This window comes from Chiloscyllium punctatum, chromosome 49 (assembly GCF_047496795.1).
Source record: "Chiloscyllium punctatum isolate Juve2018m chromosome 49, sChiPun1.3, whole genome shotgun sequence".
NCBI lineage: Eukaryota > Metazoa > Chordata > Chondrichthyes > Orectolobiformes > Hemiscylliidae > Chiloscyllium > Chiloscyllium punctatum.
This window is the reverse complement of record NC_092787.1, coordinates 59,664,946-59,688,755: the sequence shown is the minus strand read 5'-3', so window position 1 is coordinate 59,688,755 and position 23,810 is coordinate 59,664,946. Positions and strand designations below refer to the sequence as shown.

Here is a 23,810-nt window from a genome sequence, read left to right as displayed (position 1 = left end):
AACGTAACATGATGTATTTTCTGCATATGCTTCATTGATTTTTTTTCTTGGTTATTTACATATAACTACTATTTATATGGGATTGCCTGTTAAATTATTTGTTTTTGTTTCTTTTTCTCTTAGCAATTAGACTCCCAAGTTTCCAGACAAGTGCAAGTAAATTTCAGCACCGAACAACGGACAGCTCCTTTCTATCCAAGCTTGGTAATGAAAGAAAATTATGGCGAGATCAGGCAGGTGGCACTGAAAAGAAACAAAACAAATGAAGGTTTGGGTTTCAGCATCCGAGGAGGAGCTGAGCATGGGGTCGGCATCTATGTGTCACTTGTTGAACAAAACTCATTAGCTGAAAAAGAAGGGCTTCGAGTAGGAGATCAAATCTTGCGAGTGAATGACAAGGTGTTTGATAAAGTCACCCATGGAGAAGCTGTTAAGGTAAGTCTTTCAGTTGAAAATGTCATATACATTGATGCAATATCAATGAATAATGCTGTTCAATCCTTTCTATCTTTTGTAACTTTGATTCAGTTTAAAACAAAATATCCAATGTGTATTTCGATATTAAAGCAGGAAGAATTCATAGGTAAAAGTTTACTAAACTCCAATTTCTAATTTGAGAGCAAAATACATTGCAGCATGGCAGTTATGATATCTTTACAATTACATTGTAGCTGTTTTACAGGCAATGAATACATTTACATCAGCTGAACCCTGAATTGAATTTGAACTACAATATTGTTGGAGTGAAGAGTTGTTATAGGACTGCCAGTTTATACAGCACATATTCTTGTACTCATTGCATGATGCTAAACCAAAATCAGAGTTAATTATGTGTATGATAATATAATCTTTGCTTTGTGATACTGACACAAACGTGAACAGATTAATAACTGGGAAATCATTGAACATCGACTTTAGATCAATCATGAGAAAAACAATCACTCTTAGGATGAAATCCCAAATGAAATGGAGAAAGACATTATTTCATTCCAAGGATAGAGTAGGATAATTCCTCTGCAATTATTATTTCATGAACATGATTTTGAGACTAGCTAGATGGACTGCAAAGTTTTATCTGATCTAACAATTTTTTTGTGACTGTAATTTTATATAATCACTCATGTCAACTGAAACTTTAAGTTTTAGAAATTGTTACTGCAATCATTCTCAGATTAAAGTAACCATCATACTATGAAATTAACACTACTGGAAGCTATTCATTTGGAGACACTAATTTTCTTCTGTCCAGAAGTCAACAACTGGCTCAAAAATTGTCTGATATCACCGTAATTTTATCCAACCAAGGCTAATTGCCAGCTGGTATCACCCATTTTATTTAGTGCTGATTGCTGTCATTGTTTTGAGACAGACCAAAGTTCTTTTCTAATCGTTAGCTGAAGAAACTGGGATAAAAGGTCATAAGTTCTCCTCTCATAGCTGAGACACAGATTATTAGAGCTGAACCATATAAAACACTGGTTAGGCAACAGCTAGAATGCTGCATTCGGTTCTCTTTATTATACAGTAGCAAAAACATGACTGCACTGAAGAGGGTACAAAGAAATGTCCATGAGGTTGTTGGCAGATTGGAGGAAATAGGCTAGGGTTATTTTCTTTGGAGGCTGAGTCCAAATCTAAGGAAGGTCCTGTTCCACTTCGTTGAAATTTGCTTTCCAGGATTTAAGATAAAAGATAGGAAATTCAGAGGGAGTTTGAGGAAATGTTTTCACCAGAAGGATGGTGGGACTCTGGGACCCACTAATGAAAGTGTTGTTGAGATGGAAATGTTTTTAACACACGCAAAAATGGTTAGATGCACACTTGAAGTTGGATTAGGTTTGATAGCTATTTCTCAGCTGGTGCAGATTTGAAGGGGCAAATGACTTCTCTCCAGTCTGTAAATTTCAATGATTCTATGGTCTTTTTAATGGACAAATGTTACAGTAACATTTCTTATTTTTATTACAGACAGTCTGTCGCAATTCAAATTTGTATGACATAGGATTACATCAGCTGAGCAAGGCACAATCAATAAAACTGTTGAAGCATTCTGCGTTCTTAAAATGAAAGTGCATAAAATTTGGCAGTGCACTTTTAAATAATAGCTTTGAGGTCCATTTTCTGACCTATTTTTCTCACACTACCTGTGCTGAAGACATTAACTCCACGACTAGGGAATTTGCCGTCCTGATGTACCTTGTCTAAGTTCCCATTGTTCATAAGTAGTTTCAGTCTATCTCTGCCAAAACACCTTCAGCAGGTTTTGCTGCGTGGTGATTTTAGATGGACCAAATGGAGTAAATTTTCTGTCCCCAAAGCAGGACACCAAAACTAATTAAATTAAATGATTATTTGCAACACAGGATGTTCCATTAACACTGGCCAGATAACAGTGAATCCATCAGGAAAATATTCTCTGAATGTTCAAAGCTGGCTCGAGATGTGCGGACAGACTGTAATATATTCAAAAATCAGTGACTGATAAAATTCACCACATTCATTATAACTAGCAAGAAGCTTGGGAATAGATCAAAGTATCAATGGTGGTGGTGGTCATGGAGTGGAGTGAGGGGGTTTGCTGGGTGGGAGTGGGAATGGAAATAGTAGGATGGAGAGGATGTAGCATTAGCATTATGCTATGTTTCTTTTCCATGAATATTTTGGAAAATCTTTAGCAAGATATGCAAATAGTGTGGAAAACATTTGTTGTAATTCTAACAACTGAACACCAAAGTTGTTTGTATTATGTTGCAGTATTATCTTCATTCTAGTGAAGACAAATTAAGTTGTCCTCTCATCAGTAAGGAGTAACTTACTTTATTCATTCAGAACCAGCAGCAAATTGCTGCTGGTTAACTGGGCATAATAAATTGTATCTGTGACATCAGGCTTTTTGACTTAGATTTTGAAATCATGCTATATATCATTGAGTAGTAAAATGAAAATGGATAACTCAAGGTCAATCAAGAATGAAGTTTCTGAAATTCTTCCCAAAATTATAATTTGGAAATGATTGAAGTTGAGGGCTAAATACACAAGAGATTAATATCAGTAACCATTCAGTATCTATGTGTTGGTTTTTTGTTAAATGATGAACTGAATCTCAGTTGTGGTACACATTGCATCCTTATTCAGTTATACAGTTTGATTCTGCGTTAAGTCACTTACAACAAGAATGGCTTAACTTCACATTGCAGCTTTAACTTAGAAAAATGGTTCATTTCACTTCCCTGTTAAATAAAGAAACACTCAAAGTTAAAAGGGGGTAATGTTATGATCCTACCTGATGTTATTATTGGACAAGTTAAATTCCAGACTAAAACCTGGGCAGTGAAATGAACCATTTTTCTAAGTTGCTATATGATGCTAAGCCATTGTTGTTGCAAATAAATTAATGTTGAATTGAACAGTTTGACAGATCATATTTAGTTTTTTTTTTGCTTTTGGTTTAATGAGTGGCCTCTTACTGAAACATAAATATGCAATGCTGATGATTTAGTATTAACAATAAAACAGTTTATTACACAAAAGAAATGAAGATAAAATAGATTACAACAAATATTTACATGTAATACACATTGAAAGATTTTCTAAAATGCAGTCAAATCTAATCACATTAATCCCATTATAGTTCTCTGTTATTGTACTCAATACCACAGAGAATTCTGTTCTCTACCACAGATTTAACTGTGGCTTCAAGTCTTGCTCTCAGTAATCTGATTGCCTCTTACTCAATTTTACGTATTAGAATTTCTCAGCTTCACATAATTTCTTCAGGGTTTTAACTGAATACTTCTGGTGCTGAATGTTTTAGATAAACTCCTTACACTGACATAACCTATTTGGTGCCAGTTATAAACTAGCAACCCTTCTCAGAGCAATTGTTTTATATATTTAACTTCAGCCATGAGTTCTGCAAACCTGCCACACTGAGCCCCAAAAGCATTTTCCAAGTTGTGGGCAGTCCCCCTAATCCAATGAAAAAAACATAAATCTCTGATATTGCAAAGTGAATACCTAATTCAAAACTCTTCACTTTGTTTGTTGGTAAAATATCTCCCAATGAAAACAAAACCCCATTACACACCAGAAACTCCCTTTCTCACTGTCTTTTTTATTTCAAGAAATCACCTATTTCTATTAAAATATCTATCAGTTAATCATTAAACCTCTTCAGACATAGATCAAAACCTACATGCCACTAGCTCCAATCAAAACTCTAAAATAAATGATATAATGTACACAGAAATCATACATTTCACATCATAGTAACAATTACCAAACAATTGGCCAGAGCTTGTGGGTTTTGAAGAAAATAAGGAACAAAACTGAGAGAGAAAGATGGATGTCAAGAGCAATTCTGGAGAGTGGACATAGATGATCGAAAGAACAGTTGACATTGATGGAATGATGTTGAGGGGATTGCACAAGAGGTTAAAGTCAAGAACAAAGAAAGATGGTGAGGACATTGGTGAGACCAAATCTTGAATACTGTGTACAGTTTTAGTCTCCTTAGTTAAGGAGAGATATAAATGCACTGATGGCAGTTCAGAGGAGTTAACTAGATTGATACCTGTTATGAGTGGGTTGTCTTATGACGATAGGTTGGACAGTCTGAACTTTTCTTCCCTAGAGTTTACAACAATGAAGAGTAACCTGATGGAAGCTTATATGTTCCTGAATGGTCTCAACAAGGTGACTGTAGAAAGAATGCTTTTTCTTGTGAATGAGTCTGGAATTAGAGGGGCAGTATTTAAAATCAGGGGCTGCCCAGAAATTAGGAATTTTTTTTGTGTCAGTGCGTTGTCCAACTTTAGAACTCTGTCTCAGAGGGCAGTGGAAATTGTGTCATTGAATATTTTTAAGATAGGTAGATACATTTCTGTTAGGCAGGGGAATGAAAGATTATCAAGGGTAGATGGGAATGCAGAATTTGAAACACAAACAGATCAACTGTGAACTTATCAAATAGCAGAACAAGTTCTACATCTGCGACAGTTCCACATATTCATCAACTGATTGTGGGATTGTCAGTAAAAGGAGGTTAAAGAGATGGGACAGAAAAAAGCCAGAAAGGGACTTAAAACACTGAGATCAGGTGCAAATTTTAATCTAAGCACTGAGCGTCAAAGTAGTCAGAAAAAAAGAATATGCACTGAGACATGTCTTTCTAAATGATGGGATATTCCAAAGCAGTTTCAGCTAATACAACGTCTTGAGGTGTCGGCATTATTAAAATGTAGGAGATGTACAAAATATTTCTTGCACAGTAAGATCCCACTGAAAACAGACCAAGTTTGGTTGGCAAATATATAGTTTCCATGATGCTGGGGAAAACATGTTCCTCTTCTAAATACTTCCACATTCACCAGAGAGGGCAGAAAGTATATCAGTATAATGTCTTATCCATGAGACGACATTTCCAATACAGCAATTCTCCCTCGGCTTTATTCTTGTTTGATTGTTCTGTAACAATTCGTGGAGCTATTTCAGAGGCAGTGAAGAATGACTCATATTGCTATAGGTCTGCAGTTCTGTGTAGGCCAGACTGGGTAAGGAGGAAATCTTTCCTCCGCTTAAGGGTATTCATGAATCTGACCATGGTCATTACTGCTGATTTTGCATTTTATCCTAGACTGATTATATGAAATGAAATTTTCCTAGCTTCGAGTCATAGAGATGTACAGCATGGCAACAGACCCTTCAGTCCAACCTGTCCATGCTGACCAGATATCCCAACCCGATCTAGTCCCACCTGCCAGCACCTGGACCATATCCCTCCAAACCCCTCCTATTCATATACCCATCCAAATGCCTCTTAAATGTTGCAATTGCACCAGCCTCCATCACTTTCTCTGGCAGCTAATTCCATACCTGTACCGCCCACTGTGTGAAAAAGTTGCTCCTTAGGTCTCTTTTATATCTTTCCCCTCTCACCCTAAACCCATGCCCTCTAGTTCTGGATTCCCCACCCCAGGGAAAAGACTTTGTCTATTTACCCTATCCATGCCCCTCATAATTTTGTAAACCTCTATAAGGTCACCCATCAGTCTCCAACGCTCCAGGGAAAACAGCCCCAGCCTGTTCAGCCTCTCCCTGCAGCTCAGATCCTCCAACCCTGGCAACATCCTTGTAGGTCTTTTCTGAACTCTTTCAAGTTTCACAACATCTTTCCCATAGGAAGGAGACCATAATTGCATGCAATTTTCCAACAGTGGCCTAACCAATATCCTGGATAAATACAATGACTGCAGATGCTGGAAACCCAGATTCTGGATTAGTACTACTCCTCGGATGCTGCCTGAACTGCTGTGCTCTTCCAGCACCACTAACCAATGTCCTGTACAACCGCAACATGACCTCCCAACTCCTGTACTCAGTACTCTGACCAATAAAGGAAAGCATACCAAACGCCTTCTTCACTATCCTATCTACCTATGGGTCTACTTTCAAGGAGCTATGAACTTGTACTCCAATGTATCTTTGTTCAGCAACACTCCCTCAGACCTTACCATTAAGTGTATAAGTCCTGCTAAGATTTGCTTTCCCAAAATGCAATACCTCGCATTTATCTGAATTAAACTCCATCTGCCACTTCTCAGCCCATTGGCCCATCTGGTCCAGATCCTATTGTAATCCGAGGTAACCCTCTTCGCTGTCCACTACACCTCCAATTTTGGTGTCATCTGCAAACTTACTAACTGTACCTCTTATGCTCGCATCCAAATCATTTGTGTTATGATTATTCTCTCATCCCTTTACTCTGCTAATGATATAAATTTGATATGAACATTTTTGTTACACAATGGCATTCAAGATAGAAGTCAGAATTTGGCAATTCAGGTTTAATCCTTTCAGTTGTGTATATTTTCCTATGTTTCTACATGAGTTTTTTTTTACTTGTCAAAATCTTCAATTCAAAAAGGAATCATTGTAAATGTGAATGCAGGTCTCCAATCTCAGTTGGTTTTGGCACTTACACTTTTAAAGTATTTGTGTTTATCTGACTTGTAATTTTTTTATGCTGTTAAGGGATTTTAATGCTTTCAAATGGACCAGTCTTTACTTTAAGCTTCCTCTAATCTCAATGTGATTAGAGGCAGTGGAGTCTCTCTATCCGCCACAATTCAGCTACTAGCACCTTCATCTCTGAGTTAGAAGACTCTGTGTTCAAGTCCCATGCCAGGGATTGAGTATAAAACTCAAATCTTACACTCCTGTGCTACTCTGAGGGAGGGCTGCAATGTTGCTCATGTGATCTTTAGGATACAATATTAAACTGAGGCTCAAGCATATTCCCAAATTGATGTCAAAGATTTGGTGACATTACATCAAAGCAGATTCCAAAGATGTGCAGGTTATGTGGATTAGGCATGGTAAATGCAGGGTTACAGGGATAGGGCAAATGTCTGGTTTTGGGTAGGATGCTGTTCGAAGGGTCGGTGCAGGTTCAATGGGCTGAATGACCTCTTTCCGCAGTGTCGGGATTCCAGAATCGATGATTCTAAGAGTGAGGGAATTATGTCTGGTGTCTCGGCCAATGTTTATCATCAATCAACATCACAAAACAGATTATCTGGCTATTATCACACTATTATTTATGGGAACTTGCCATGTGCAAATTGGCATTTGCTGCACTACAATGGTGACTATCAAGAGTACATAATTGGCTGAAAAAACACTTTGGAACAACCTGAATTTGTGAATGCTTCTTTTTTCCCTATTTCTTAACTAATCTCCACCTCCAGTGTGATCAAGAAAATTGCAATTTAGATATTCTTGCGTATTGCCATAACAGTTACAAACCCAGAAACAGACAATCTGAAATAGAAATGGAGTCTTTCTTCTTCTTCCATCCTCCCTGTTTCTGAATCAACTTATCATCAGGATTGCACTGATGGTATATAAATATTTTTCAATTGTATACGGTCACTTCATATCTGATTAACAATTGGCCCTTGGGCATCATCACCAAAATTAGATCAATTTCTTATACATTTCCTTGCTGTGTGCGAGAACTAATTATACTCAAACTCAATTCCATGTGTCCCTACTTAACAGTGAACTTGAACATTACGGCCCGTCTCCTGGGCCTTCTCCTGGGCACCATGAAGGGAGAAATCAAAGATGCAGATCCTGGGTTCACTCTCAGAGTCGGGCCATTCCCTGAGTTTGTGATAATTCCATTATCACAAAATTGTGATAGTGTAGAAAGAGGCCACTCAGCCCATTATGTAACACGGGCTGTCTGACCATTTTGATTTTGTGCTATTTTCCAGTCTTTTCTCCCTAACCCGGCACTTTGTTTTTATTTAAATAATCATCCAAAGTCTTTTGAATGCCTGAAGTGAACCTGCCTCCACGTTGCTTCTTGGCAGTGCATAATAGACTCTAGCTATTAGCTGTGTGAAAATGTCTATTTTCTCCCAATTTGTATTTGCTTCTTTATATACACCTGGTATCCCAGGCTTACTTCAAAAGAGAGCAGTCAGAGGTCCCTGGGCATGAGGATGGTGCAGCAGAACAAACCTCAAGTTTTATTTTGAAGAAATAATATCAGGAGTGTTTGAGTTTCTCCAGGTTGGCTACCAATCTCACTATTAAATGCAAATTACAAAATCTTGGCAAAGGTCATTGCCAACCGGGTCAGGTCTGCTCTGGGATTGGTGATCCACCCGGACCAAACCTGTGCTGTACCAGGCAGGAAGATCACTGAGAGTCTCGCGCTTCTCAGGGATACGATTGCCTATGTGCAGGACAGGGGGTTGGACACCTGCCTCATCAGCCTGGACCAGGAGAAAGCCTTTGACAGGATATCACATACGTATATGAGAGATGTTCTCTCCAAAATGGGCTTTGGGGAGGGAATCTGCAATTGGATCAGACTGCTCTACACCAACATTGTCAGTGCAGTCTCAATCAATGGGTGGGAATCAGATAGCTTCCCAGTCAGATCTGGAGTCAGGCAGGGCTGCCCTCTCTCTCCTGCCTTGTTTGTGTGCTGCATAGAGCCATTTGTCGAGTCCATCAGGAAGGATGCGAGCCTGAGAGGGGTGACTATTCCTGGAAGTGGGGGCCTGCAGGTTAAGGCCTCCCTGTACATGGATGACGTTGCTGTTTTCTGCTCAGATCCGCTGTCCGTACACAGACTCTTGTGCATATGTGACCTGTTCGAACGGGCCTCGGGGACCAAGGTCAACTGAGGCAAGAGCGAGGCCATGCTCTTCAGGAACTGGGCCGACCAATCCTCGATCCCCTTCACCGTCAGGACTGACCACCTGAAGGTGTTGGGTATTTAGTACAGGGGGACTGGGGTGTGCACCAAGCCTTGGGGGGAGTGTATCAAGAAAGTGAGGCAGAAACTGGGTAGGTGGAAGTGATGGTTACTCTCCATCGTGGGTAAAAACCTGGTCATCAGGTGTGAGGTACTGTCAGTGTTGTTATATGTGTCACAGGTCTGGTCTATTCCTAGGACCTGTCCTATCGCAGTCACCCGGGCCATCTTCCAGTTTATATGGAGATCAAAGATGGACCGGGTCCGAAGGGACTCGCTGTACAAAGCTCTGGGCAACAGGGGAAAAAACACACCCAATGCCACCCTCACCCTGATGGCCACCTTTGTGTGGGGCTGCACCAAGCTGTGCGTGGATCCTCGGTACGCAAACACCAAGTGTCACTACGTACTGAGGTTCTACCTGTCCCCGGTGTTGCGAAGGATGGGCCTGGCCTCGCTGCCATGGAACGCTCCAAGTAGTTGGACCGTTCCGTATCACTTGTCCTTCGTAGAGAAATTTATGAAGAAAAACACCTTTGACCACAAGTCCAGCAGGAAGTGGTCAGCAGGTAGTGTCCTTGCGACCCTTCGGGAAAAGGAGAGGGCGGATCCTATCGAGCGGTTCCCTGAGCAGACTGTCAAAGTAATTTGGCAGAATGCCTCATTGCCAGAACTTTCCAACAAGCACCAAGACATGGCTTGGCTGGTGGTGAGAAGGGCTCTGTCTGTGAGATCCTTTATGCACGCCCGGACTCTCTGCTGCACCGCACACTGCCCTCGAAGCGGCTGAGGCGGGGGATGAGACTGTCATGCAGCTCCTTCTGGAATATGCCTATGCAGAAGAAGTCTGGAGAGGAATGCAGTGGTGTTTGTCGAGGTTCAACCCGAGCAGCACCGTGACACGGGACTCCATGCTATATGGTCTGTTCCCCAGGACGCACACCGAAACGAACTTCAACTCTGCCTGGAGGATCATCAACTCGGTGAACAATGCTCTTTGGTCTGTCCGAAACCTGTTGATCTTCCAGCCGAAGGAGCTGACCCCAACTGAGTGTTGTGGATTGGCACATTCCAAGGTCCAGGACTACGTGTTGAGGGATGCACTGAAGCTTGAGGCAGCTGCCGGCAAGGCGCTTTGGGGAAAACCACTGTGTAACGTCTGCCTACCAAAGAACAGGGGGCCCACGCAGTAAGTGGGCTCCGCTGATGCCTCAGCTAAATATATGGATGGTCAATGTACAGACCTGTATATACGAATGATTACTCGATCTCTGTATGCAAAGAAATGGAATGTTTACGTATGTATAGCATGACCAATTGTACAGATCATCAAAATATTTTTATGAATAAAGTATATTTTTGAAATTAAAAAAAAGTTTGAGTTTCTCCAGGGACCAGCCTGCAGATCTTTTGATTTGTTGAAGGCCTTGCTGTTGGAACTAACAACTGTAATGTTTGATACCACTTGGTGTATTAGCCCATAGATAAAGATGTCATAGTCTTATCAGATCAGTGAGATGACCAAGGTGGTTTAACCTGAGGATCACTATGTCTCAGGTGAGGAGAAAGATTGAGAAAGAGAATCCTTCACTGTAACATCAACTGATGTAGAAATTGAGCCTATGCCATTGATATTACTCCACATTGCAAACCAGCCACCCAACCAACTGAACTAAACTAATCCCCCTGTTACCCCACAAAGCAGAAGCAGTGAAAAATGAGAGGCAAAAGTGTGAAATAGGCATTGGTCCACTTAATTTAAATTGGGGAATACTGAGTAATTCTTGGTCTGTGTTGGTGAAGAACAAATGCAATGGGTCTCTTTCCCCATTCCATGTTACCTAAACATACAGGTTGTTCTGCTATAGTGCGTGTTTCATCAGGGTGAATTGGCTATAATGCGAATGACAAATTACGGATGTTGTTTGGATAATGCAAACTTTTTACTGAACGGTATAGCGATCTTCTATTAACGATCTTCTACAGCGTGATTTTCTAAAGTGGTTTCCAAAGTGCAAGTTTCTATGGTATGAGGTTGCAGAAGAACACAAATGTCATGTTATGGCAAAACAGCCTGCATAACTAATGATCCCTTGGAAGCAATTATTAGAAGCAATTAAGTATTAAGCACTTTGAGAATGTTGGTAAGGAATTATATCCAGGGAAAATCTTTATGGTGGCAAGACAACATGTAACCTGCTGCAGCCCTTAGGGAGTTTTAACCCCTAGAATTGGGAAGACCAGCCTCTGGTGAGTTGTTAAAAAGTTAAAAACCTGACTCTTCATTGGAATCTTCCTCCAACCTGCCTACGGCCAGTTTTAACAGAGGGAGAACAGTTGGGCAATCAAATATTGGAATGAAACTGTATACCACCACTTTTAACCCTTGTTGGACATGGTTTCCAGACCTTGGCAAAACCTGATGACTAAAGGGAGGTGAAGACTGGTAGATCCAAGAGGTTACTGTTTTAGCAGTTACCTATTCAAACTAATTTATCAGTTTCACAAACCACCCAGACTTGCAGTGATCCTATTGCTAGTGGAAACAGTTGTGTCTTATTTATTCTATTAAAATTATTCATAATATTGAACACTGCTATCATATCTTCTCTAACCTTCTCTGATCTATATGGAATAACTCCAGCATCTCCACATCCCAGGGGTCTCTCATTCCCAGCAACCAGACAACACAGGCTTCACATATTTGGCAAACGAGCCAAAGGTAACTTAAGGAAAGACTTGTTATGCAACAAGCTGATATGATATAAAATGCATCACCTGAAAGGGTCGCGGAAGTCAATTTAATAGTAAGATTCAAATGGGAAACAAAGTACAGATTATGTAGATAGAGCAGGTCAGTAGAATTAATGCAATAGCTCAAGCATAGAGCTGGCAGATACAATGTAGTCAATGTCTTCCATGTGTGCTGTATCATTCTATGATTTGTATTAAAAAGTAGTTTTCTCCGATCAGTATTTTAAACGTCTATTGGTAAACTATTTGAGGAGCTCTCAGACTGATGAAGAAATATGGATTTGTTTGTTTGTTTATTCTGGAGGAACAGATCCTAACTAAAAAAACAAAGTGTTTGAATTTAGACTTAGAGTTGTTTTTAAATACTTTCACAGGTTGTTATTTATGAACAGAGTTGTGGTGCTATTTAAATTTATTCATTTTATTAATTCTCAACCTATTGGTAGTATTCAGGCTTCCCTTGACGACATTTTCCATATCTATTTTGCGCATCCATGCAGCAAGAAACTGAGCTAATTTTTTTCAGCTTTATTGAAATACCACAAGCTTTCAGCAGACTAAACCATCAAGTTGGCATAGATCATGGAGAACATGAAAAAATATGATGTCCACATCTGTCACTGAAACTTTGAAGGTACATGTGGTATTTTTCCTGATGACCACTCCAGTATTATGTGGTATTTGCCATCTCGACCAAAGGGAGTGGGTAAGAGTTGTTTGAAGTCATTCATTGCCACATGTCCTGCTTTGCTTTGCTTTGCTTTGTCTTGGGGTCTATTGGTGACATGGACTGCAGTGATTCCAGAAGGCAGCTCAGTATTACTTTCTTAAGGGCATCTAGGGACAGGCAAGAAATACTGGCTCAGGTAGTGACCTCCATGTCCCATGAGTGAATAAAAACAATGATAGGAAATACACCACTTTGGAGAGGCTACAGTGTTCTCAAATAGCAAGTCTTATTACATGTTAGCAATCAGTGCAACTGCATTGGGTCAGTTTTATTTACCAGTACCTTAGAAAGTGTGATTCACCATCTCCTGCAGCCAAGGTGGAATTTTGTTATGTTTTATTCCAGGCAAAAATGATGTTTTCCTGTCTTTCATGATATAATATATCAAATATTTTCTTTTACACAAATTGTTCCATAAATTTCTCTGCCACAACCTTCATAAATCTTTCCACTGAAATTTTGGTTTAATTGTTAATTCTCAATCTTTTTAAACCTTTAATCTTTTCCTGTCTATTGTCTCTGTCTGCTATATGGTCCCACTGGATTTCTTCAGATTTGCTCCTTTTCACCTTAACTATGTTTTGGGACCTTCCTGATACTGTCACCCCGGTGTAAAGTTATTTCTTGGTTCTTTCACTGCCTCTTACTGATGATAAGGGCGATTATGCTCGTTATGAGAGGTGAAATCTTTCTTTTACACTCCCTTACCTTCCCTTTCAGATCTTTCTGACATTGTTCAGTAATGCCCACGACTTTAGAGGATTTGAACTTTATTCTGGAGTCTTCAGTTGCTCTTGCAGAACCACCTTCACTAAAATCTCCTCTTTGTATCCTTTAAGTGTGGCTAGATTTTCTGTCTTTTGCTACCTCACACACTTGCAGCAGTCCTTCTTATCAGCTTCTGAATGATGTTTTGTGATTGGAATGGTCAACTTGCCTTTTAACTGCTTTTCTTCTTCCTCTTCATATTTCTTCTTGTGGTAGGCCTCTCTATTTATGGAACATGAATCTGTATCACTGCAACTGTTGTGATTGCTTCAGTGAAACATCATTGCCCATATGATATGGTTCGAGTGCTGTCTGATATCTTAGTTCACCTAACGTATGCTGCAAAGACTGAGTTCTTGTTGAGCCAGACATGTTGAAGTTTATTGTTGAGAGTGTGGTGCTGGAAAAGCAGAGCAGATCAGGCAGCATCCGAGGAGCAGGAGAATCACCATTTCAGGCAAAAGCCCTTCATCAGCAATGCTAACTACTTATGTTACTGTAATACCACAGACTTGCATATAAACTGGGTCCTGTGTTTATTGATTATTGCTGTATGTTACATAGGTATGACTGACAGACTGAACACATTACATTGTTTTCATTGCTCTGATAGCCTGAGTGAAGGTGAGGCCTGTAACCTTTATATCAGAGTGTCATATGTTATGATGTAACATTCTTAAAGATATAGGCTGAGTGGTCTGGAATCAAAGCAATTAACAACAATAACTGAGGAATATATTTTCAGATGAACACTCCTGATATCTTGCAGTATTTGCCATCTCTATGGATGAGTAGTTCTGTGTAATAGCTGTTTGAGTAAGTTCACTGCCACCAGTCCTATAGGGAATATACCAACATGGAGTATCTGCAGAAGAAGCACTGGTCTCCAATAACAGGATTCATGGTTGCAATCAATACAACTACATTTGTTGAGACATGGACACTAGGACCTTAGGGAGCTGACAGAGATCTGTCTGCTTCCATTGAAAGCTACAGTAGAATTCCTTGCCTCCCTCCATAGACAGGGCAATGTTAGTTAATGTACCATGAACATTAAACAATTCAGAACCATTACCTTACACAACTGCACAAATCCGGTTTGTTTAAGTCTTCCTTTTACTTTATATAAATTTGGGAAATTATTTTAGGCTCTACATTGTTTTAAATTCAGAGTTAAGTCAAAGCATCTATTAAAAAAAGCTGTCCAATGTGTATGCAATACACAAGTTCAACACATATCACCCATTTCTAGTTGCCTTTGAAAGGTTCTGCTGAGCTGCCTTCCTGAGCCATTGTAATAAAGATGCTACTAAGGAACTGTTATGGGAGTTCCAGGATATTTATCCAGTAAACAATGAAGCAATGTTGATATAATTCTCAGGCAGTGCAAAGTGTGACCAGAGGGACAGCTCGGAAGTGTGGTTTCCCATGGGCTTCCTGTCTGTAATCCCACACGCGTTTTGACTGTGTCCTTCCAGCTTTTAGAGATTGCAGGTTGAAGAGGTCATGTCTGAGAGTGCATAATGTATTGTTGCTTGCAGGTGGCATAGTCTTCAGTCATGGTATCCCTGGTTCCTTTGCTGTTAAGGCAAAATTTCCTCAGCTTCCAAACTCTGCCATTGATCCATCAGATGCTGTGGGAATGAGCATCAGGCTAAGAAACTGAATGTTTCAAATCCCAATTGTCAAAAGGCAGATAAAATTATGAACATTTTTATGTACTAAATGAATTGGCATTTTTTAATGCTTTTCTCTAAAACTACCAGAAGTACCATGTTAAATTATGCATTATAATTACTTGGCATACAATTTCCAATCAGAAAAGAAGAGTTTATTTTATACTATCAGTTTAAAATATGCTGAAATGGAATGGTGCCAGATTTGATTCTTGATGTTTTAACTTATTGGAAGTTTTAAGAAATGATTTCTTGAATGGTTTGCCACATCAGTTGGAAAATAGCAACAATCCCAACAACAACTTGCATTTATTTAAGGGCATTGAATTGTAATAACAGGAGTAGATCAATCAGCTCCTGCAGCTTGCTCTGCTATTCAATAATATGGATGGTCAGTATGCGACTTCTTTAATGTCACAAAGAAGGGTGGATGGATAAATAGAAGTTTTGACAAAAAAGGAGGGTGTAAGAATTTTTAAGGAGTTGGCGCACATGGGACATGAACACTATAGGATATCCCTCAGCAATTTGCGGCATAGCCGTCAATGACAGTTTGAGGGAGGGATGGATGAAAGAAAGGTCAGAATTAGAGAACCAGAGAGTGTTGGGAATAGACAGGGTGGAAGTGGTTACAGGAATAAAGGAGAGAGGGGTTTAAACACAAGGATGAGAATTTAAATGAGAAGGTAGTGAGGAGTCAGCAGGCAGTGAAAGTCGACAAGTACATGAGTGTGATTTGATATGATACCAAGGATTTCGTCAGGAACATTTAGGGTGAGTTGAAATTAAGAAGGAGTGGGAGGTTAGCCAGAAGGGTTCCAAATGTCTTGAAGAAGACAAAGGGATGGGTTGAGGGTTTCACAGAAAAAGCACAGGGTGACAGCAGCAAATTTAAAATTCTTTCAGAAGATTTAGGCAATTGTTGTCCATCTATAATTGCTTTTGAGAAGGTGGTTTTGAGTTAGCTTCTTAAATTGCTACAGCCCATGGTGGATAGGAATACGCAGGGCGATATGAGAAAGTGAATTCCAGGAATTAAATCCAGCAATGGTGAAGGATGATGTGGGGCTTCGAGAGGAACTTTGAGGAGATGGTATTCCCATCTGTCTGTTGCCCTTGTGTGTCCAGTAGATAGAGGCCACATGCTTGGAAGGGGCTGTCAACGTAACCCCGGTGAGTTACAGCAGTAAGTCTTATAAATGGTGCACACTGCTGCTACTTTGCATCTGTGATGGAGGGATTAAATGTTTATGGTGATGGATGGGGTGCCAACCAATAGATTCCCAGTCTTCGACCTGTTCTTTAACCACATAATTTATACAGCTGATCCAGTTCAGTTTCTGTTCAATGGTAATCCCAGGATTTTGATGGTGGGGTATTCAGTGATGTTAACACCAGTGTATGTCAAGGAAAAATGGCCTAAACAAATTTAAATTTCTTTACTCACTTAGACTCCTAAGTGTCCCATTTCTTTCTAAATCCTAAACATACCTCAATTCTACAACATCCCCAAATTTTCTTTCTGCTCCCCCCCCATTCAACCCACTACTGTGATTGTGCCTTTAGTTCTTTAAGCCCCACAATCAGTAATTCCTCTCCTAAACTGTATTATTTCTCCAACTGCTTGGTCTCATTTAATAGACACCTTAAAAGTCACCTCCAACTAACTCTCTGTATAAATCTCCTAATGTTTACTCCATTGATACAGCATTCAATTTTTCTCCATTGACCTTTGTGAAGGAGCCCTTTGGGACAATGTGTAGAATCATAGAGATCCTCCAGTGTGGAAGAGGCCATTTGGCCCATCACATCAGCACTGACCTTCCGAAAAGCATCCCACCCAGACACCCCCCTTCCCATAACCCTCTATTTACTATGGCTAATCCATCTAGCATGCACATATTTGGACTGTGGGAGGAAACCAGAGCAAACAGAGGACACGGGAAGAACAAGCAAACTCCAGACAGACAGTTGCGCAAGGCTGGAATCAAACCCAGGTCCCTGGTGTCGCTATTTGTCCCCATTTGATATCTGACTCTTATGTTTTTAAACCTCTGGAAAGAATATTGCTAAGTAGATGAATATGTACTATATTGTCCCTAAATGCAAAGTTTGATTTGATTATGACCAAACTTGTAAGCAATATCTTGAGACAAGATTTATTAAAACATTACAAGATTGCAAACAGTAACTTGACCTTACTGTCTCGTATGCAGCTGCATGCATTTCTATAGGGCATGTTAGAAAATTACAAGTGAATGGTCATTTATATATATTTTTTAAATTGAAGAAATATTTAATTGCTGAAAGTATTGAAGAAATGACGTGGCCTAAGATGGAGTTACTAGTTGGTGTTGAAGAGTAGCAGACCATACATCAAAACAAAGCTTTACAAGCCTGATGGTACCTCTTTTAACCAACTGACCTGTTCATCATTTTAAATGTCACTCATTCAGTGGTGCGCGAGGCGACCGCATTGATTTACAACCCCAGGCCAAAATGCACTTGACTACAGCCTGGTCAAATGTTGCAGCTTGGGTTGTACAAGAGATTTCAGAGTGTAGACTGCAGAGATCAATCTCAACAAAGGCACAAATTCATCAGTGATTCTGTGAATTTGTTATATTTTATTTACTGATAGATTTTAGCAGTGAAAAAATAATCCTTATCTTCAGATTCTCTTTGTAACTGAAGAAGCTGCCATTTCACCCAACCTCATACAATTGAGATGTCTTGATTTGATGTCAGCTATGTAACTACTCTGTAATTAATTGGAACACTTTATAAAGTAAAACGTGGTTATTGCCATTCTTTGAAAAGGGCAACTATTCGACCACAAACTTCATCCCCTCGACTTCAATGCCATCTTTCTCCTTGGTAACTGTGTGAAGCTGGTATCTGACCCCGCGATGACTAATAGTTACGTATCTATGGCATCACTAATACTGCATATCTCCATCGACGTACCATCACCTGACTTTGCCCTGCTTCAGTCCGTCTGATGTTGAAATCCTTATCCATGCCTTTATTACCCAAAATGATAAGAAAAAGCCACACTTGTGCACCGTTTAACAATATTGTGCCGTTAACATTGTCAACTTCCTGAGGTGTCACAGAGGACTTGACTAATGCGAAAGTCCTGATTGGCATCTTCTCTTCCACTGTTTATCAAATTGAACTCATTCAAACTCTTCTAACCATATCCAACCAGCACCCTTCATCCATCTCTCCTCTGCTGACAGGCCAACCCTGACGATGCCATCTTGTAAAATTTTCAAACTTGTTTCAATCCCTCCAGTTCCCTGCCCCTCGCCATTTCTGAAGTCTCCTCTACAACCCTCCAGGATTGCTGTGCTCTTCCTGTCTTCAGCTGTTCAGGTCATTCTCTCTCTAAACATTTCCACCCTCTAACACCCTGCCCTTCTTTAAGGCAACTTAGGCATCGAACATTTACCAAAACCTTTAGCCATCCTGACATCTTTATGTTACCTGCTGTTTAGTAATATTTCTGCGAAATATTTTGAGATATGTTTCTATGTTAATGGCACTCTATAAATGCAAGTTGTTGTTATGAAATGATTCACAAGATTAGCATTTCTTATCACTTTGCTTGGAGATCAATTTTGTAGCAGTGCTGTTGGAAGTGAGGTGCTTATTCTTGCTCTTAAATGTCTACTATTGAATAATAAACTTCATGGACCATTCCTCGGAGCAGAAAGCTCTCCTCATCCAGATGAAACTTTTCTTGTGATGTCTGGTTAAGATTGTCAGCTAGTATCCAGTGATTGCTGAATAGTTGGAGGTGACTGCATTTTACTTTGTGGAATCATTTCTACTTAGTTCAGATGAGGCTATTTACATGGCAGATAGCAGCACATAGTAAATCACTTTTGAGGAGTTGAGAAAAATTCAGTTTTATTGGTTGGACAGATAATCATGGAGCTAAATTTGTTTTTAAAGTGGAAGTCTATCTATGTGGAGGTAATTGCATCAACAGCCAACTTTCCTGTAAACAGAAGTAAAACAGAACAGACAGCATTAGGTCAACACCAAACTGCTAAAGTCAAAAGGACAGCTGTTGAGTTGGCATGGTGGCTTAGTGGTTAACACTGCTACCTCACAGCCCCAAGGCTCTGGGTTTGATTCCAGGCTCAGGTCACTGTCTGTGTGGAGTTTGCGTGTTCTCCCCATGTCTGCGTCAGTTTCCCCTGGGTGTTCCAGTTTCCTCCCACAGTCCAAAGATGTGCACAATTGGTAGATTGGCCATACTAAAGGGGTGAAAATGTGTTGCTGGAAAAGCGCAGCAGGTCAGGCAGCATCCAAGGAACAGGAGAATTGACGTTTCGGGCATAAGCCCTTCTTCAGGAATGAGGAAAGTGTGTCCAGCAGGCTAAGATAAAAGGTAGGGAGGAGGGACTTGGGGGAGGGGCATTGGGAATGCGATAGGTGGAGGGAGGTCAAGGTGAAGGTGATAGGCTGGAGTGGGGTGGGGGCAGAGAGGTCAGGAAGAAGATTGCAGGTTAGGAAGGTGGTGCTGAGTTCGAGGGATTTGACTGAGACAAGGTGGGGGAAGGGGAAATGAGGAAACTCGAGAAATCTGAGTTTTTCCCTTGTGGTTGAAGGGTTCCCAGGCGGAAGATGAGGTGCTCTTCCTCCAAACGTCATGTTGCCATGGTCTGGCGATGGAGGAGTCCAAGGACCTGCATGTCCTTGGTGGAGTGGGAGGGGGAGTTGAAGTTTTGGGCTACGGGGTGGTTGGGTTGGTTGGCCCGGGTGTCCCAGAGCTGTTCTCTGAAACGTTCCGCAAGTAGGCGGCCTGTCTCCCCAATATAGAGGAGGCCACATCGGGTGCAGCGGATGCAATAGATGATGTGTGTGGAGGTGCAGGTGAATTTGTGGTGGATATGGAAGTGTCCCTTGGGGCCTTGGGGGGAGGTGTGGGCGCAAGTTTGCATTTCTTGCGGTTGCAGGGGAAGGTGCCGGGAGTGGAGGCACCTTCCCCTGCAACCGCAAGAAATGCAAAACTTGCGCCCACACCTCCCCCCAAGGCCCCAAGGGACACTTCCATATCCACCACAAATTCACCTGCACCTCCACACACATCATCTATTGCATCCGCTGCACCCGATGTGGCCTCCTCTATATTGGGGAGACAGGCCGCCTACTTGCGGAACGTTTCAGAGAACACCTCTGGGACACCCGGGCCAACCAACCCAACCACCCCGTAGCCCAAAACTTCAACTCCCCCTCCCACTCCACCAAGGACATGCAGGTCCTTGGACTCCTCCATCGCCAGACCATGGCAACATGACGTTTGGAGGAAGAGCACCTCATCTTCCGCCTGGGAACCCTTCAACCACAAGGGATGAGCTCAGATTGCTCCAGTTTCCTCATTTCCCCTCCCCCCACTTTGTCTCAGTCAAATCCCTCGAACTCAGCACCACCTTCCTAACCTGCAATCTTCTTCCTGACCTCTCTGCCCCCACCCCACTCCAGCCTATCACCTTCACCTTGACCTCCCTCCACCTATCGCATTCCCAATGCCCCTCCCTCAAGTCCCTCCTCCCTACCTTTTATCTTAGCCTGCTGGACACACTTTCCTCATTCCTGAAGAAGAGCTGATGCCTTAAACGTCGATTCTCCTGTTCCTTGGATGCTGCCTGACCTGCTGCGCTTTTCCAGCAACACATTTTCAGCTCTGATCTTCAGCATCTGCAGTACTCACTTTCTCCTCCATACTAAAGGGGTGGTCTAGGTGGAAGCTGGATGGTTGGTGTAATTCAATGGGCTGAACTGCCTGCTTTCAAACTGTAGGGATTCTATGACTCTCGGTCAAAAGATTTGGCTTTGAGGCTTATATTTTAGTCTGGCTTTCAGTACGTATTACTGTAGTTGATCAAGAGCAATAGATGGCTCAGGCTATACTAGAGTGGCAAGTTTTAATGTATTTCCAAATATAGTAAAATACCATTTATTATTTCTCCATGTTCCAACATTTTTCAGCATTTGCTAAATGTGAATTTGAGAAAAAAAAACTTTTAAAAGAAGAGAACAAAAATTATCAGGATAAATAATTAAAGCTCAAATATTGTCTTAAGGTGTAGAGAAAGTAAAATATCTTGTACATGAATAATCAGGGCCAACAAGTTGAAAAATTGTCACCTCGACTTACCAAAAGCTCCTTGGCTATAATGCTCAATTCCCTGGCCACACTGGTGAATGTCTGTCACTGACAACTGACTATATTGTCAACTTCACTTCTGCCTCAAGCGGCATCAGGTCATTGTACTCAAGATGTCACTCTACATTCAATTACTTCATTTACTCACATATTATTCTTGTCAATATGTTTTCTTGACCAACTTTGTCTTTTTGGCTTGTGATGCTACAGTTCAGAAACAATATTAATCTGAAACTGCACATATTTTTCTAGGGGTTTAAGTAAATATACAAAACTCCCATGGAACCGCTGGAAGCTTAAAGAATGTGTCCCAAATGCCTCCTCTGCATTCTCTGACCCTGGTGGTCCTGTATCTTCCTGACTTCCACCCATCGACTATCAGAGGCAGAGCCATAACCAGCATGAACCTGAATGCTAAATCTATCTCCCAAAAGTCTTCATCCTCCTACCTCTTTTCGAAGCTTCTCTAGAGTTATCACTTCAAGGAGTCACCTCTGTCCACTTCACAATTTCTTGTTTATCACCTGTCCTGTGGAACAAGTTGGGGTGTTTAATTGCACTGAAGGTAGTACATAAAATGCAAGTTGATTTTTCAGTTATGAATGAAAGAATGCAAGATAGATCCGAGAAGAGAAATAATTAACATACTTACATCGGCAGCAAATAGGATATGGGAAAGGATTGGCCATGGCTTATTTTACTGAATTAAAATGTCCAAACAAGATTTACATATGGTCAGGCAATTTTAATGCTGACAGAATGCTGGTGACCAGAGTTTCACATTTTCATCAATAACGTAAAGGTTGGTTGAGCTACTGTAGAAAAGCTTCATGCTATGTAGCTGCAACTATGATGTTAAGTTCAATTGTTTTAACAACAAGTCTACTGATTCTGGTCCTTGTTGTAACTATGCACATTTGAAATAATACAATATGCTGTGTGCATTTTGACATAGCCATATAAAAGCACACTGAGTTATTAAAAGCCATGGATTTAATGAGATACTGTTGGTTTATGCTGTTTAAATATTAATTCTCGATTTACAGTAGAGCCTAGGAAGTCCCAAAGCTTGTTTACATTGGCTTTCCAGGCCATTTTAAGTTAATGACTTCTTTGCTGTGGAATTATGTTCAATTACGAAAATAAATGTCAACAATGGAACATTATCGATGAGTTTCCAGCAGACATTCTGGGGTGTAGGCCAGCAGAAGGGTCAGAATTGCTGTTTTAAATGATGCAATAGATTTCATGACAAATCACCTCCAACACTAGTCACACTGAGTGCATTGCAGTTGCCAATAAAAAGAATAGAACAAACCAAATGGTAACTGAAAAAAATAAAATCTGAGACTGCAAAACTCATGGCCTTGTCACTGTCACCAGGTGTCTCGTTCTTCTGTCACTGTTGTATTGATGTGGAGCAGTTCTGTCAATGAGTCAACTGCTGCTGAAACCTTTATTCATGACCTTGTTACTTCGAGCACTTGCTATTCTGAAAGCACTACAGATCAGAGCCACACCATCCAAGCTACCTAAACTTGAGTTAATCCAAAAGTATGCTGCTTGCACCTCAACTCACACCAATTGCTGTTTACCTTCATGTCTGTTGATGCACATTGGTTCTCAGCCTGGTAATCCCTCGATTTTTAATATTCTCATTCTTGTTTTCACATCTAACCAAGGTCCTAATTAACCCTATCTTTGCAATCTCCTCCAGATCGATATCCAATGTTCCTCTAAGCCGTTCAGCAGGGCAGCAACCCAGAAGACCAAGCACAAGACCACTTTGGTATGGCTTCACAAAATAATGTCAAGAAGCAGAGTACTTCAATGAATAGGCTATGCACACCAACAAAAAAAACAACAAGAATATTTCTTACAACATCAAGATTGCTGTAACACTCAATTTTGAATTCTTGTCCATCTCTGATTTACATTTCACCACCATGGGCAGCTCAGCTTCAAACATTTAGGCCCTATCCTGTGGAATTCCCTCACTGAACCTCTTCAACTTGCTACCCTTTTCCCCACCTTTAAAAAACTCCAGGAAACCCAAATTTGCAGCCAAGCATTTGGTATTCTGACCTCAGATTGTCTTATGAGACTCACTGTCACGTTTTGCTCTTTAAACCTCCTGTGAAGTATGTTGGGATGTTTTTGCACTACATTAGACATGCTACATAAATTCAAGTTGTTGTTGTTCGGTGTAATATAACAATACCAGATCAGAGACCATTGTAAGTTGTGAACTGCCCAGCTCCATGGGACTGGAATTTGTAGGATGCTGTGTTTCTCAGCTGCCCCAACTAGAACATCATGGTTCATGCTTGTGGCTAAATTGGAGACTTCTGTCCCTATTCTTGGAGGACGTGCAGTTTAAGACAGGTGTTGGCCAATTGAATAGGCTGACAGCTCTGTTGTCCCAGC

The 23,810-nt window shown here is 40.7% G+C and overlaps 1 protein-coding gene across 2 annotated transcripts in view; it reads left to right on the top strand.

The window, feature by feature from the left end:
• The window catches only part of whrna (whirlin a), a 225,643-nt gene that overhangs the window by 5,607 nt on the left and 196,226 nt on the right, over nucleotides 1–23,810 (top strand). For both annotated transcript variants that reach the window (XM_072565568.1, XM_072565567.1), the window contains exon 2: nucleotides 124–435. In XM_072565568.1, coding sequence (XP_072421669.1) covers nucleotides 124–435 — 312 coding nt within the window. The remainder of the gene's footprint in view (nucleotides 1–123; nucleotides 436–23,810) is intronic.